At 43.3% G+C, this 16,840-nt stretch overlaps 1 protein-coding gene across 1 annotated transcript in view; it reads left to right on the top strand.

Annotated features, from left to right (window-relative positions):
* Positions 1-16,840, top strand: part of DNAH14 (dynein axonemal heavy chain 14) — a 237,827-nt gene that overhangs the window by 79,506 nt on the left and 141,481 nt on the right. The window contains 6 exon segments of the mRNA XM_084820967.1: positions 930-1,101; positions 1,467-1,556; positions 1,984-2,115; positions 3,976-4,191; positions 4,278-4,344; positions 5,113-5,330. Coding sequence (XP_084677093.1) covers positions 930-1,101; positions 1,467-1,556; positions 1,984-2,115; positions 3,976-4,191; positions 4,278-4,344; positions 5,113-5,330 — 895 coding nt within the window.

Raw genomic sequence — 16,840 nt, 5'->3', positions numbered from 1 at the left:
GGGAGTGCAACCCCCTCCAGAACAGGTTGAATATCACCTAGCCGGGCAGACGAACCACCCACTAACAGTACCTCCGTCTTGTCTGGATTGAGTTTCATTTTATTAGCCCTCATCCAGTCCATTACCATGCCCAGGCACTGATTCAGAACAGCCACTGCCTCACCTGGTTTTGATGAGAAAGAGAGGTAGAGCTGGGTGTCATCTGCATATTGATGGCACCTCAGCCCACACCTCCGGATAACCTCCCCCAGCGGTTTCATGTAGATGTTAAACAGCATGGGGGATAAAATAGAGCCCTGTGGAACCCCATGGCACAATTGCCATGGCACAGAGCAATAGTCCCCCAGCACCACCTTCTGGAATCGGCCATCCAAGTAGGAGCGGAACCACTGTAGTGCAGTGCCTCCAACTCCCAACCCAGACAACCTATCCAGAAGGATACCATGGCCGATGGTATCGAAAGCCGCTGAGAGGTCCAGGAGAATCAACAGGGTCGCACTCCCCCTGTCCCTCTCCCGGCAGAGGTCATCCCACAGGGCGACCAAGAAAACATACAGGAAATCCAATCATGAATCTCACAAAATCTCATCTAATGTGGCCCTTAGTCTGAGCGTATTTAGTAAGCAGTTTAGTAAACACCAAAATGATGCTGCCCAAAACTAAGCAAATGTGGATTAATTTTAACTTTATATTTTATTTTACATAACATCTTTTCATTTGTAGTGAACTCTAGGATAGAGAGCTCACGACAACTTAGCTTAATTGAATACTTTAAAGAGTATTTGCTTAAAATGTGCAGCATGTTGCCTGAATAAAAAGATAATGATTGATGACAGTCTCTTTATATTAGAGAAATAAGCAATATGGAAATATTTACAATAAATTATCTAACGATTACTATTTTTGGATTTCTTTTGTAATTTATGTAGAAATAAAAAGAAAAAGTTTTCTGCACTGGAAGAAACTCTTATCACAATCAGTGTGCTGAAAGAAGTTAATTTACCAAAGTTTATTGCTGAGGATGTTTCACTATTTGAGGACATTATGACAGATCTGTTCCAAGAGATTAAAGTTCCAAAAGTAAACCCCAAGCGACTAGAGGTAATGAAATAGGCATGCTTTTTTTTCCTGGCACAAATGTGATCAATAGAAAAATAATGTTTTAATTAGAAATGTTACTAAGTTTTAGGGTTGAGATGAAGACCACCAAAATTAGAATTTCAGTAATTTTCATCAGAGGGGAGCATATTCAGGTCCCCTGAATGGAGGGCCAGTGAAATTCACCACCAGGTTTGGGGACAGGGGTATCTTCAGTTGTGCCTGTGAGTGGCTCTCTCTTCTTCTTCGCCGCTCCCAAAGACAGTAATTGACATTTTTCTTCAGTAGTAAAACATGAGCTATAATGTTTTTGTTCACATTCTTGAGGTATTGTTGTAATTCTAACAATACATGTGTTTAAATTTTAGAGTGCAATATCTCTTGCAATACAGCATTTATGTTTGCAGCCATGGAAAAGTCAGACAGAGAAGGTTATTCAGTTTTACAACCAAATTATGGTAAGTACAACAAAGCATTAAATCAGCTGAAAAGTGTCACAGAATTTAAATATGATGCAAGAATACACTGCACTGCTCAAGGTTTTCCAGAGTGTTCTTCTATTACAGCCACAATATTTCAATAATCAGCAGGAAGAGTGTAGATGCGGCAGCAACTGATATGTTGTACTAAGGAAAAAGCAAATTGAAACTCCTACTGTGGAAATATACATATCGTAAGAGCTGGGTTAATATATCTTAACAGTTGAAGGACCCAATCCTATGCAAGCTTAGACAGAAAAATGTCTACAGTTCCCAGCTTTCCTCAGCCAGCCATGCTGGCTGGGGAATGCTGGAGTTATAGGACTTTTTCTTTCTAAACATACACAGGATTGCACCCTAAGGAACGTTAATGTTCCAGATCTGATCTTTTAAACTGTATTTTCAGGCTCGTGTTGGTGTGATGCTTGTAGGACCTACAGGTGGAGGGAAGACTACCATTCGAACCATTTTAGAAAAAGCCCTGATAATCTTACCATTGGTGGAGATGGAGAGTAATACAAAACTTGATGTTTTTCTGGTAAGGAGTTTTGTTTTATTTTGTTCATTAATTTATGGACCTGTTTCTTAAGACTGTTGTTCGAGTCCTAGTAATATGTAATTTTAATATGTCTGATAGGATGGGTATGAGATAGCATTGTTATGATGCCAGATTTGAAGCATCACCATATGTACTAGAATAATTCCACTTTTTTCCCGTATCATTTTTCATTAATTATTCAGATTTATTTTGCAGTGAAGAAAACTGTTACTTTTAAAAACAGAATGTTAAGGGTGTAATCCTGTATTCCAGATAAACCAGCTGGGGGTGAGGAGGAGGGCACTTTAGGATATGGCAGAATCTTTTTGATCCTAATGATCCTGGATTCCTGCATAAAAACCTTCTTAAGCAATTGTATACAGCTGCAAACTCATGTATAGCATGTACTTATTTTTATTTTATTTATTATTTATTAAATTTATTAATCGCCCATCTGGCTGGTCACCCAGCTATTTAGAAGTCTCCAAAACAACCAACTAAAGAGCAGTGAGCTCATAAATTTTGGGAGACTATGACTATGTATAAATTTACTCAGCAAGTAAGGAATCCTAACTTTAAGAAAGATATTATAGCACCATGGTTTCCATTTATTTCTTATGCTGAAGCCCTTCAAACTTTTGATCAAATTCCAACCAAGTACAGTTGCCTATACTTTTTTCTGACCAATACACACATACAAATTAATTAATACACACTCACATACAGTCCTTTTATTTGCTTTGTAAATTGTATTTTTACTCTTTCATTAGGTATTGAGCTCCTGCTTAGACCATTTTACTGCAAATATTCCATAATCATATCGATTATAGCCTAAGAATTATAATTACTGAATTCTTTTGTTTCTTTAGTGATCTTGATTTATTGTTACATACATTCTTCTTTTTTGCCTTTATTTTTTAACTTTATTTCAAAATAAAATAAAGTTTCATGACAAAAAAAGGAAGTCCCACTATGCTGGTGTATTTTGAGATTAGGGATGTTTGAGAAATTCATCCAAGCCACTAGCTATATAGGCGAAGTCAAGCTTTTGAGTCTCGTATTCCTGGGGATCTCTCAAAAAAGGGTGAGATAATTCAACAGATTAAACTTCATATCTGAAGAATAATCTCTACCGGTGGGGGGGGGGGGAATTGGCTGGTGCTATGTGCCTCTCCCCGAAAAATGCCCTTCCTAGAAATGTAATTGCCCCACCTAACAAGGAAGGCTGGCTACAGTTCCAGGAGGAGCACTGGCCATCACCATTCTTCCTTTTCAGAGTAAATCTGGGTGGGAATTAAAACAGTTTCTAGAACACCACTGTTGTTGATACTGTACCACTAATGCTGCCAGCAGCTTTAACAAGTGTCAAATTAAAAGGAAAAAAGAAAGGAAACAAGTGGGTGGAAGTATGAAGTTCACTCCCCACATACCTACACCACAATTGTAGGCCCCTTCTCCAAAAATGGAACTGAGATGCCTTCCCTCAATTTGCCTGCAAATGAGATGGTGGATTGGGGCAACTGTTTCAGCCCATCCCTTTTCAAAATATGGTTAACATTCAAGCTTTACAAATCTACTAAATATTACAACAGTAATGAACACTGCCTATGAAATCCATCCTAAATACGAATGCTATACATTTGGGGAATTTCCAGAATCATATTGTATAAATAATTCAAGCTCTGCCCTAAATTTATTAGAAGACGGTGCAATCAATATGTTTCCCCCCAACAGTAATGACAGCATAAATTGTTTCATTTTATTAGTTTCTTTCTTTTCTTGGATGTTTATATTAAGATAAAATAATTTTAATAATTGTTCATTGAAAAAAAGAATTATTGGGGGGGTGTTTCTCCTCAGAATTCTTCAAAGAAAGGTAAAGTAGACACTTTTGTTATAAACCCGAAGTGTGTTACTCTTGGTGAACTTTTTGGAGAGACAAATCCTAGCACAATGGAGTGGTCAGATGGCCTGTTATCATCAGCAGTTCGAGCTTTTGCCAAACTTTCAGCCAAAAAACCTAAAAAGAAAGAACCAAGCATTGGTATAAATTCGGAAATGCAGGATTTATACACTGTGAGTTCAACATTTTTTTAATTATAATAATAACAATGTTTTGTATCACACTATGGAAACTTACATTTAGTTTCATCTTTTTTTAGCTGAACACAGTGACAGTGGCTGATGCAGTCCTAACTGATGAAACTGCACAATCAACAGAAAATACAAGTATAGCATATATTGCCTTATCTTCTCTATCTCTTTCTCTCTTTTTCTTTGATGAGTCCAAATTCTTCAACATTTTAATATTTGAGTAATTATTAGTTGAACAATCCCATAGAAATTAGCTGTGGACCATGCTTTCATACAATTATTTATAAAATATAATGTGGTACTCCATAGGTCTTTTGATTTCAGAGATTTGCTGTTCCTTGGATACATTTCAGCATGAATAAGGGTGGTAAAATTAAATGTATAGCATGTAAGATTAGACAGCCAACAGGCTATAAAATTAATGTTTCTACTAATTATATAATAGCACTTTGGGCTCTGCACAAAGCAGTTCATATTGTGCTATTTCAGGTATTAGATATAAGCCCATTAATCTACTTCCAAAACAAGTTTGGAACAACTCTAATTTAAATGGGAGGGATTTTTTTTTTTTTTTAATGGGAACCACCGGGAGAAAAACTGGTGAAAAACTGTCCCCCACTTCCCGCCCTGGCTGCTTGTATTCTGGTGGGACTCTGGCAGTGGCTCCATTACAGGTCGTCTTATTGGGCCCACTTAGAATTTCTCTCTCAGAATGATATTAGCATAATTCCTTCTCCAGGTTAATTATCAACAAACATAATTTGAGAGGAAGGTTTAGATGTATTTTCCTAGAGTAACAAATGAATTGCATGAACCTTTACAAAGTATATAACTTTCATTTAATTCTTTTCTTTTTTTATATATGTTACTGGGACATTCTAAAGTTAATGGTTTTCTTTGTAGATGAGACTGTTACTGACTGGCAATGGATTATCTTGGATGGGCCGGTAGACCCATTTTGGATAGAAAATCTAAATTCTGTGCTTGATGACACCAGAATGTTGTGTCTTGCTAATGGTGAAAGAATCTACTTATCACCAGGAATCAGAATGGTATTTGAAGTGGACAGCCTCTCTCAGGCCAGCCCTGCTACCGTTAGTAGATGTGCCATGGTTTATGTGGTAAGTGTCTTTATAAAAAGAAAGTAGGCTCTTATACTCCTTATTCACATGATATTTTATACCAGGAGAAGGAATACTTATACCAGGAGCATTCTCCTCCTATACGTACTCCTGGAATCTGTTCAACAGAGTTCCTCAAACCTCCAGAGCAGTTTTGGAAAGTGTGGGGGGCAGGGAGGCTGCAGGGGGAGGGAGAATTGCTCCCTCCCTGTTCTGCTGTTGGAAGCGGTTCTGTCAGAGCAAGAAGTGAATTGGATTCCACCTTAAGTTCTTCTACAGATATTACAAGAAAATACTAAAATGAACATAGCATAAATGTTTAATACAGCATGTACAATGCTTCAGCAATTTGTTACCAAGTCAGAAATATACTATTACATATATGCCCTGAAATCTGTTGAATCCAAAAAGATCTATATTTAGAAGGGGGTTGCTTAGAAGACCCTTTCTCTACAAATGAGGTAAAGGATTGGTAGTTAGCAGAGCACACTTGGGACCTGCTTTTCTGTGATGGATTGGGAGAAATGATCTGCAGATGGGGGAGTCAATAGTGACTCTGGCCACATCTATATGGCACCGATTTCACCCCCTACCCCATTGCAACTGCACAGCAATGTGGCTTCAAATCAGCAAGCCCTGCGATACACTCGCGATGTACTGCATGCTTCCCTAGCAGACTTGCCGTGCCCTCTCTTTTTTTGCTATTATACTGAAATACGCAGCTGTGCAGTCCCATGAGTGTGGGAGTGCGAGACTTCAGTGGCTGTTTTGTATTTGAGGGGCTCTGCTCTGTCTTTCCATCCCTTTTAAAGTAAAAAGCGAGTGTTTTGTGCTCCTTCATTTCCGCACCATCAGTTTGTCAGTTCCCCAGCCTGAGACTCTCGCGATGGTTCGCACTCACAAGCATGAGCGCTATGTGCCTAGCCATCGCTCTGAAATGGTGGCCAGAGCGATGTTGGTCCTCCCCCAAGACCCCCCCCCCCAGCCCTTGGGTACTGAGTCCAAAAGCAACCATTGTGAAGATATGAAGCTGCAAAAATGTGCGAAAGTGTGATTAAATAGATGAAAATGTCCCTCTGTGCCTCTGTAACTGCACAACTGCAAAGGGATGGGGGAAGTAAAGGGGCATCACAGAGTAATGCACGCACTACGCTCACCTACAACATGCCCACTGCAAAATGCAAAGTTGGTTTGGGGACGGGACAGGTGGCTCACAAGCACAGGGAAACCCGTAGCAAACAAAAAGCATCACAGCAAAACTACTCCTCAGAACTCCGCATTTTCCGGGCAAAAACCACGGATGGCTGCAAAGTCGTGACTGTGCCATCTATCACAAGGGACCTTGACTCGCACCAGCCCCGGAGTAAAAGCCAGGTGTATGGGGCCTCTATTAGCATTGATAGATCATTATCTGATCAGTTTTGACCTTCAGGCTACCTCTGACTTCTGCAGGAGTGGGGGACCAAGTTTGATGGTCCAGCCCCAGAGGCTGATAAATCCGGATGGATTTCTGAAGTCTCTTGGGGATTTTCCTGCAAGTTTAGCTGGCGGACCTGCCAAGGTCCTTGTCATTGTTGCAGAACCCAGAGTCAGAGAGACCACGGAGTGAAGGAAAAAGAGATTCTTTATTTAACGCACGGGCTTAAGGCTGGAATCATTTCCAAAGAGCCAGAAGCCCCGAAATACATCAGCACATTGGTTTTATAGACATTATGACACATATGAAACGGCTCCTCCTCCCCCTCCCGCGTGGGGTTGCAGTCCTCAACATTTCTTCTCCTAGCACTATTGTTTATAATACAAGAACTGGGTTATAGGGTAGCCATGATAAGGAGAGGACAGAAGAGAACAGCAGAGAACAAGATATACAACTGTATGACCTTTGACAAGATAAGGAATTCCTGTGTCTCGTCAGCTTACAACAATATATTCAAGGGAGAAAGAGCTCAGCAAGAACATGAAGCATGAGACTGCATGAGGCTACTTAGTCTGACCCCCGATATGGCTGCTACATTCCCCCCTTAAATGCATAATTTCATTACAATTATAGCATTTCTGATAACTATACAAAGCTTTTTGTGACATACATATTACTTAGCCTCTTGTTGGAATATTAGAGCGTAGAGGGCAGCAGTTTTACTAGCTGAGACATAAAACAGATTGGTTAAACAGCGCATAAGACAAGGAATGCAGAGACATAACAGAACTTTTATGAACAACACTGGTAGAATTAGGATGAACAATGCTTTTAAGCTAGCTAAGATCTGGAAGCCAAGGGGTTAACTAATTGAGCTAATTGTTTTGTCTTATTGTTTTGTTAGCTACTATATTGTGCAGCTTGTTGATCTGTTTATCTACAGCATTGCCATTATCAGTTAAGTTAAAACAACAGAGCTTTTGGTGTGTCTCACAACTTAAATGATGAAGAAGGAAGAGGTAATCTATACCAGCTCTGTTTTCTAGAACTGCACCTCTTAGATCACGCAACTCTTTATTTAACAATGACAATGCTTGTGAGGTGGCATTTATGCTTTTGGCTAAGCTGCAAGCTAACCGGTTGATTTCCAGACCATCAGCCAAGGCTAAACCTGGAACCTTAACCAGTGACATTGCTAAGGCCAATTTTTCTGAGTCAAAATATAACTGCACATGACTATTACAATTTTTAGTTAGTTGGAGTGCTCGAGGCTGCCGTCGATGGATTTTCTCGGGCTACAGGGGAAGAATTGGCACCAATTCAATTGGCGGCTGAGGCAACATGGGTGGTTATTAGACAAGTTGGCAGGAATGAATGACCAAGTGCGGGAACTACATGTCTAAAACCATCCATGAGGCAAAAGTATGTGGGCATTATTAAAAGATATGTTTTGAATTTTATTACAGTGGAAGGGGGCCAGGGATAGCTTTATATTTTCTGGAAAATTTTTGACAATTAAGCATTCGTGCACACGTAGCATTTGTTTCAGCAACGATGGGGGTGCGTAGAGTGAACTCTGTAGGGGGTAGGATCTTTGCAACCATGCCCCAATTAGCATATTGGGAAAAAGTTAAACTTACACCATAAACTCTTAACATGGTATCTTTTTGAATTTTCCCAGGATGTCTACAGACAGGTATTAGGCAAGAGCTAATAAGCCTGTTTGCAGGTATACCTCTTGGCAAACAAAAATGTTTTACTCTCGTGATGTTAGCCAGGTGAAGCCAGTAATTATCAGCAAATCACTGGGACAAACTTCTTTTTCCAGGGGCAGACCCCCCCTTTTGCACCTTATTAAGGAAACACAATGCAACACTACTAACACTACAACACGCATGTTTGATCTTCTTTGGGATCTGACCGTACGCTGGGCAGCTATTCACCTGGCAAGCTGCAGTAGGGTCTAGTCCCCTTCTTCAATTCTCCAGTTGCAGGTCTGACCGTACGCAGGGGGACAGTTTCCCGGTGTATCCACAGTAAGGTCTAGCCTGAGTCTTCTTACTGCTTTTTCAGAATGATTTTTAAAGGATTTTCAGGATTTCTGTTTATAGTCTACTTTCCCCCTCTCGCTCTCTTGACTCGTGTCCAATGTATCCAGGGTTTAATTCTAGCTGCTTTCATAGCTGTGGGGGTGGAAAGTATGACAGTTTTCAGCCCTCTCCATCTGGGAGTCAAAGGGTTATTTTTCCCTCTTTAACTCATACTTTAACTCTTGGTTGGAAAGGATGAGCTTCTGTGATGGGAATGGCTTATTTTTTTAAGACAAAGCGACGCTGGGCTTGAAGAACTTTGCTCAGTGTTTGAACTTCTTGTTTAAGGCTAACGTTTGCTTGCTTTTGATGCTGCTCCAGTGTCAATTATGAAGTCAATGTCACGGCCCCTCACAAGCTGTCTCCCTCTTCGCCCATTCTGGCCCCTTTGGTTTTTTCCTTTGTGTATCTGATTTATTTTATTTGGGCATTCATGCCACTAATGTCCATCTTGTCCACACTGGGCACACTGGTTCTTTTTTAAGAATCTTCTGCCTCTGCCGGGTCTTCTTCTTTTCTTCTTTCATCCATGTCTTCTTGGGCCTCTGGGTTGAGGGAGGTATACTGGCGATAGGCATTTGAAAGACGCTCCAAGTACGCTCTGGGGCGTCGGTGGCACCTTGCAGCACTTTAAACACTTTGGTCATATTAATTGACTTCTTCATACCTGCTTTCATGGCTTCTAACAGCAGGGTTTAATACTGGCTGAGGCGCTCTAGCCCCACTTGTGTTTTGGGATTTCAGCGGGGGGGGGGGGTTACTTACAAGGAGGCTTTATTACAGCACACAGGCGTACTTAATGGTTGGATCAGACAGCTTCTCCGAACCACGAGCTATTGGGCTAAATGGGTTTTTATACCATACATGTTACCCATGAGGCAGCACAACACTAGCAAGCATTTTCAGCATAGGCTAGAAGTGTTTGGTTCTCAGGCACAGCTTCCTGTAAACAACTTTGCTTCTCAAAGTGCTTGATAACACTTTTATTCATTAGTATGGGAAGACAAATTTTTTCTCTTTCTTTTGCTTTCTTGTTCTTTGCTGATCTGCCTGTATTGCAGATCATGTTTCAAACTTTTTATATAAAACTTTCTGCTCCATGCACCAGCCTTGTCTCTTTATTTGTCTTTTTCAAGTTAAACTCACTTACTTAAACCTTTCTGCCTTACACTAGTCCCAATGACACACATTTGGGATAGGCTCTTCTTCTCCTTCTAGTTACATTTTCTTCATCTTAAAGAACTATTACATTATTGTGGCTACTTTACCACAGGTAATAAGCTCCAGGCACAATCAGCTGCTTTTAATTTACCCTGGGGGCAACTATGGCCACACTTCTTTTTTATAAATGTTTTTTCTTTGCCTCTTGCCTTTTCTTTCTTTCTTTCTTTTTTTCTCTCTTCTCTGTCTGCTACTTTCTCTATTCCTTCTTTTTTACTTGCTTTTGTCTTTCTTTCCTTGTCATCCATTGGGAACCACACTTAGTATTATTTGGAGTTGCAACTAACACTAATCTGCAAATATCACATATATTTTATGATATTTAAGAAATCATAAAATATACACAACAAACTTTTTCTGCAATTTAACACAATGAATGGAAAACACTTCTTGCATGGTAAGGCAATATGGAGCAGATCCAGCAATTATACTGCTCTTCTGGCTGAAAGCTCAGGGCTCATTAAAATCAAGGGACGGGCATACCCACACACACAGAGTTCTAGGTCACCATTTTTGCATCGGCAACTCTATGCTGCATGAGTTCTGGCAAAAGGAAATCTAAAAGTTATAGATCAAACTCAGCCTGCTGTACACTGAGCTGACTACAAACATAGACACACGGTCCACAGCGATGAGAGTTCAAGTTTATCAAAAGCTTCACAGCACTGTCCATGGCAAGTCTTTGACAATTTAAAATTTTAGTTCATGTGCAGAGTGTCTCTAAAAAGCCCAGACATTGATGGAAGCAAACAGAGACGGCTCTGGGCAATGAAGATAAGATGTTTCCAGCAAAGGCTCTCCACTTTTGCATGAGTTTAAAAAGGGAAAGTGTGGCCCTACACCCCTTCTGACAGACAAGGGCCTTTAACTTTTTAGCAAGGCCTCTGTCTAAACAGAGCGGCAAAGCTCAGCTCTCTAGCCATGACACTTTAACTTGGGCAACTCTTCTGTAAATTTTATTTTACTTCTGTCAGGTTCTCTCACAGACATTTTAAAAACTTACTCTTTTTTTTTTTCTTCTAACCTGGTACACGAAAGCACTGAAACACTGAGTGCTGAAACTCAGGACGCTGGGGGGTGATGGGCATCGCCTTATACTTGCATTTTTCAAGCAGCCATTAATCTTCGGGGAGGCGGTGGGGTGATTTGCAGGACTTCAAAGGCAAGCTTCTCAGTTTGTTTGTATTTGTAAATCCCAAGCTTAAAACAGGACACAATGAGGTACAGGGCAGCCAAATTCTTGCTTTGGCACGGGCAACAAATAACTCGGGTTAGCTTTCTTCACTGGGGTCTCAAACAGGAAAACAGTCTTAATTTAAAGTTGTAACATCACTGACAGCGTCAGCCAGCCAGCTACACAGATCTCATTGTTTTTTAAGACAGTTGCTCCAATATCTTCTTGTCTTCTCAATCAGGTTGGGTCTCCCAGCTTACACAGTTTATTGCAGCTTTCAGGAGCATGGTAGTAGCGTGATTTTGGCTTGGCCAGGAACATGCTGTCTGGTTTCTCGGTCTCTTTAGCACACACACTTAGGCAGTGTAACACTGGACACTCAAATCAGTGAGATTTCTTCATTGCAGGGAATCCCACGGCAAAAGCTTAATGGTTACGCTCTTCAGAAATCATATAGCTGATAGTCAGTAGCTACAGGCTCTATGCAATTCTAACACAGTTCAAAGCTAAACACGGTTACCTTGACAGAGATCTTCAACATGGTCTTTCTGCTTCATTCTGCTTTGGGACAGTCTTATGGCACACTTTTCACTCGAAGAGGGGTCTAGCCTGTGCTCTGGGGGCTGATTCTTCACCTTTATTTTCTATTTTGCCTTCATCTTCTGGGTCTTCATTTTCAGTTTCCATTTCTTAGGGATTTCATCTCAATTAGGCGAGGTGATGATGTTGCACAACTCAGAACGTTGTGGGCAATTTTCCTGCCCCCCCTCTCTCGGCGCGCTAGGCTAACAGCTACTTCTTCGGCCTTACACTCTCACGCTCCCACACTTTGTTAAAAGCCAGACTGTCCTGCAACATTTTTCTAATAAACAGCCTCAGATCTTGTTCTTTTTTTCCTCTCAGCTCGACCTTGAGCTTTTTGCTGTTTTCTCTCTCTATTCTGAATCTTTTTAAAAAAACTTTTTCCTTCTTTGTTTGACATACATCTCAAGGGGGTGCAAGGTTTGCTTCCCCCACCACCCATAGCCTCCCTCCTAAATTGAAGACAGACACAATTAGGGAATGGGAATTGGTCAGTGAGTAAGGGGTCTCACTGGCCGACACAAGAGGATTTTACACACCACGCACTTTGCTACTGGCCTGGGCACCCGGACGGTCAACGGTATGCTTCAGAAACCGCAGTAGCCACTCACACAATCATCATTCTCTCTACTGCATCCATATGTCCCTGCCACCCACTTTTCCCACTTTTTACCAGAGCGGAAAACGGCTTCCCCAGCTTCCTCAGCTTCCTACTGAGTACTGGCATGCTGGGTACTGGCGCCCACTCGGGGGTGTGATCAGGCCCCCCTTCTACCCGCAAGGAGTAGGTTCTTTTGTATATGTATACCACCAACACTGACCTTCTTCATAAGGCGGGGCCCTCTTTTTTTCTGCCCAGTGGCCTTTCTCCCTAAAGGCGGGGCCCTCTTTTTCCCATATACTTGCCTTTCTCCTGAAGGCTTCCAATGTGGGTTTCAACTCAATTGCAGCTGCGATACAGGCAGGGCTCAAGTTCCTTCCTCCTCTTCCCAAGGTTCTCTTGCTGCTCGCTACCGTTTGGGCGATCCCGGTGCAGGCTTTCTCCCATTCACTCGACAAAAAGGTCGGTGGCGCCAAGAAAGGGAGGCATGCGCCGAGCTCGTCCTCCTGGTGCGGCAATCAAGAGCAGGCAACTGCCACCTGTCTGGCTCAGAGCCTGCCACATCCGAGTCACGGCACCATTTATGTTGCAGAACCCAGAGTCAGAGAGACCACGGAGTGAAGGAAAAAGAGATTCTTTATTTAACGCGCGGGCTTAAGGCTGGAATCATTTCCAAAGAGCCAGAAGCCCCGAAATACATCAGCACATTGGTTTTATAGACATTGTGACACATATGAAACAGCTCCTCCTCCCCCTCCCGCGTGGGGTTGCAGTCCTCAACATTTCTTCTCCTAGCACTATTGTTTATAATACAAGAACTGGGTTATAGGGTAGCCATGATAAGGAGAGAACAGAAGAGAACAGCAGAGAACAAGATATACAACTGTATGACCTTTGACAAGATAAGGAATTCCTGTGTCTCGTCAGCTTACAACAATATATTCAAGGGAGAAAGAGCTCAGCAAGAACATGAAGCATGAGACTGCATGAGGCTACTTAGTCTGACCCCCGATATGGCTGCTACATCACCACTTGGAATGAAGAGATGACATGATTGCTTCCAAATGTCCACGACCTAGTTATAGAATCATGTCAACTCCTTGGTATTCCAAGGGGCTGACAATGTTGAAATGACTGTGTCGATGATTAGAGTACAAATGGCAGAAGACTCGTAATGAAGACGATTGAACACAGGTAAGAATCCATTTGCAATCTTGTTCTGTGGGGGTAATGGTGGCAAAGAAATCTTACTTCTCTGTCACCATTGCATCTGCTCATTGTCATCCAGCAGAGCTCTCTCAGGTTGTTAAATGCCTCTTGTGTGTTAACTTTAGAACACAACAACATGAACTTTCAAAGACCTAGTGTGTCAGGGTTGGATCGGATCCCAGAGAGCCCCAAAGCAGTTTTGATTCTGAGAAAGAGATAGAAACCGCGGGAGAGGAACCCATGGCTGTTCAGAGGAGCAGCCAGGGGGAGAGCCCCTCCCGGTACACATTCCTGAGAGTGATAGTGACCCTGGCGGGGAGAGGGAGGAGCAGCAGCCATTTCTGGATGCTAGGCACTGGCGCACTGTCAAGTGCGAGATGGCGGGCGCTGAGAGGAGGTGCTCAGCCCGCTTGGCGCGATGGCAACAGTGGCGCCCCGATGCCCCACGGGAAAGGGGTGGACTCTCTCCTCCTAGCTCATAAGTACAGAGGTTTCCCGCCTTCCCCTCCAAATGCAGATCAACTGATTCCTAAGGTTAGAACCCCCGAATAGGCAGCTATCTTAAGTCTCACTCGTAGGATCAAGCAATTAGCATCAGTAAGCGTCATTAGGTTGAATGGGAATAAAGTCTTGGAAAAGAGCTCTCTTGTCTGCGTGTTGATTCTGGCTACCTGAGGATTTCAGAAGGCAGCAGGGGTGACCCCCTGACATAGTGTGAACAATTTGCTAGACATTTTCAAATAAAGTCACTCGTATTTGTGCCAACTTGGATGCCACTGTTTTGACAGTGTCTGGGATGGACAGGGCTAATACAACATTTAGTCATATTATGGATACCTTTCAGCTTGTGCAACGTGAGGATGTTGGCAAACTGTTTGGAGAGCTGAGGCCTACTACTTGCTGTTTAGATCCTTGCCCATCCTGGCTTATGTAATCTGCCAGAGTTGGGCTGGGCACCTGGACTTCCAAAGTGATTAATTCCTTTTGAGGGATGGTGAGGTTCCCTTCCCAAAGCTTTGAAAGAAGCACTGGTGAAGCTCTTGTTGAACAAACCAGATCTAGATCCTATGGTTTTGGATAACTACTGCCTTGTATCAAATTGCCATTCTTGGGCAGGTGTTGGGGCGTGTGCTGGCCTCACAACTCCAAGCAGTGTTGGATGATACTGGTTATTTTTAGATCCCTTCCAATCAGGTTTCAGACATGGTTATGGGACGGAAACAGCCTTGGTCATTCTGGTTGAGGACTTGCGCTGGGCAATGGATGGGGGGAATGCAACCCTGTTGGTTTTTCTGGACCACTCAGCAGCTTTCAATACCATTGACCAGGGTATTCTTTTGGATTGTTTATTTGGATTGGGGTTGGGAGGCATGGTTTTAAAGTGGTTCTGGTCCTTCCTGGAGGAGCGATCTCAGAAGGTGGTGCTGTGGGACTTTTGTTTCACCCCATAGCTGTTAGCCTCTAGGATGCAACAAGGTTCCTTCCTGAACCCCATGCTTTTTGGGTTCCCCCATCTTACTGGGGGAAGTCATCAGGAGGTTGGGGCTGAAGTGTCATCAGTATGTAGATGATACTCAGCTTTGCCTCTCATTTCTAGGGATGGCGGAGAATTTCTCCCCGAAACTTCGGGGGGCTGAGCGCCAACGTGTTCAGCCCCCCAAACAAGTTTCGGGGAGAAATTCTCCGCACCCCCTGCACCCCCCCCCCGGGACGGGACTTACCTTTGGTGAATGTCCCTCCCGGCGGCGGGTCCGGCTGGCGGTTCGTCGGGTCTTCGTCCGGGGCGGGAGCGGCAGCCGGTCTTTCGACCGGCTGCCGCTGCCGCCATTCCAATAAAAGAAAGAAAAATAACGCCCCCGTGATAGGCTACGTGACGATTAACGTAGCCTATCACGGCTAGATGTGGAAAGTCAGCCGTGATAGGCTACGTAAATCGTCACGTAGCCTATCATGGGTGACTTAAAAAAAAAAAAAGCGCGTACGGATAATGGCGGCCCCCATAGGGAGCCGCCATTCCCATTCCTTATTTGGTCGCTGTAGTCTACGTAAAGATTACGTAGACTACAGCGACCAAATAAGGAACGCGAATGGCGGCTCCCTATGGGGGCCGCCATTTGCGTACGCGCTTTTTTTTAAAAAAAGTCACCCGTGATAGGCTACGTGACGATTTACGTAGCCTATCACGGCTGACTTTGCAGATCTAGCCGTGATAGGCTACGTTAATCTTCACGTAGCCTATCACGGGGGCGTGTTTTTTTTTTTAAACTTTTAATTTCGCGGCCGGGCAAGGCGAGGCGCCTCCTTCCCGGCCTGAGTTTCGGCCGGGCGAGGCGGGAAGCCTCCCCCCCGGCCTGAATTTCGGCCGGGCGAGGCGGGAAGCCTCCCCCCCTGGCCTGAACTTCGCAGGGGGAGCAGCGAAGCGCTTCCCCCCACCGCGAAAAGCTGCGAGACCAGGTAAGTGACTTTCGTGCACCCCTACTCATTTCAATCTCATATCATTCTGGGATACAAGCTGAAACAAGCTGAAACTTAATCCAAACAAGATGGAGGTACTGTGGTTTGGGAAACCAACTACTCTGGATGGAGGTTTACAACTAATTTTAGATGGGGTTGCAGTCCCCCCCCCCCCACTGAAAGAACAAGTGCATAGTCTGGGAGTCCTCCTGGACTCTGCGCTAACTGGGGAAGCCTTGGTGGCTGCGGTGTCCAGGAGTGCATTTTAACAGCTTAGGCTGTGGCCTTATCTGGAGAAGACAGATCTTGCCTCAGATCCATGCACTATTGATGTCTAAGCTGAACTGCTGTAATGTACTGTACATCGGGCTGCCTTTCAAGATGGTTCAGAAACTTCAGCTGGTGCAGAATGCTGCCACCAGAGTGTTGGTGGGGGGCAAGGCAATGCAATCATATAACTGTGCCAGCTGCGCTGGTTACTGGTGTGCTTCCAAGCCCAATTTGAAGTGCTTGTTTTGACCTCTAAGACCTTAAACAGTTTGGGTCCAAATTACTTGAAGGACCACCTTCACCCATAACAGCCTGCCCATACTTTAAGGTCAGAAAGAGAGAGCCTTCTCATTTGCCCACCTGTGAGAGCAGTTAGTGGGATAACCACATAAGAGAGGGCCTTTCTGCAGTGACCCCACACCTCTAGAATACGTTGCCATTGGGGGTCCACCAGGCCGCATCACTGTAGCCTTCTAAGAAGGCCCTAAAAAC

The sequence above is a fragment of the Heloderma suspectum genome, chromosome 1, assembly GCF_057233095.1.
Source record: "Heloderma suspectum isolate Gila_16-S chromosome 1, 16-S_ref, whole genome shotgun sequence".
NCBI lineage: Eukaryota > Metazoa > Chordata > Lepidosauria > Squamata > Helodermatidae > Heloderma > Heloderma suspectum.
This window is presented reverse-complemented; position numbering and strand designations above follow the sequence as displayed.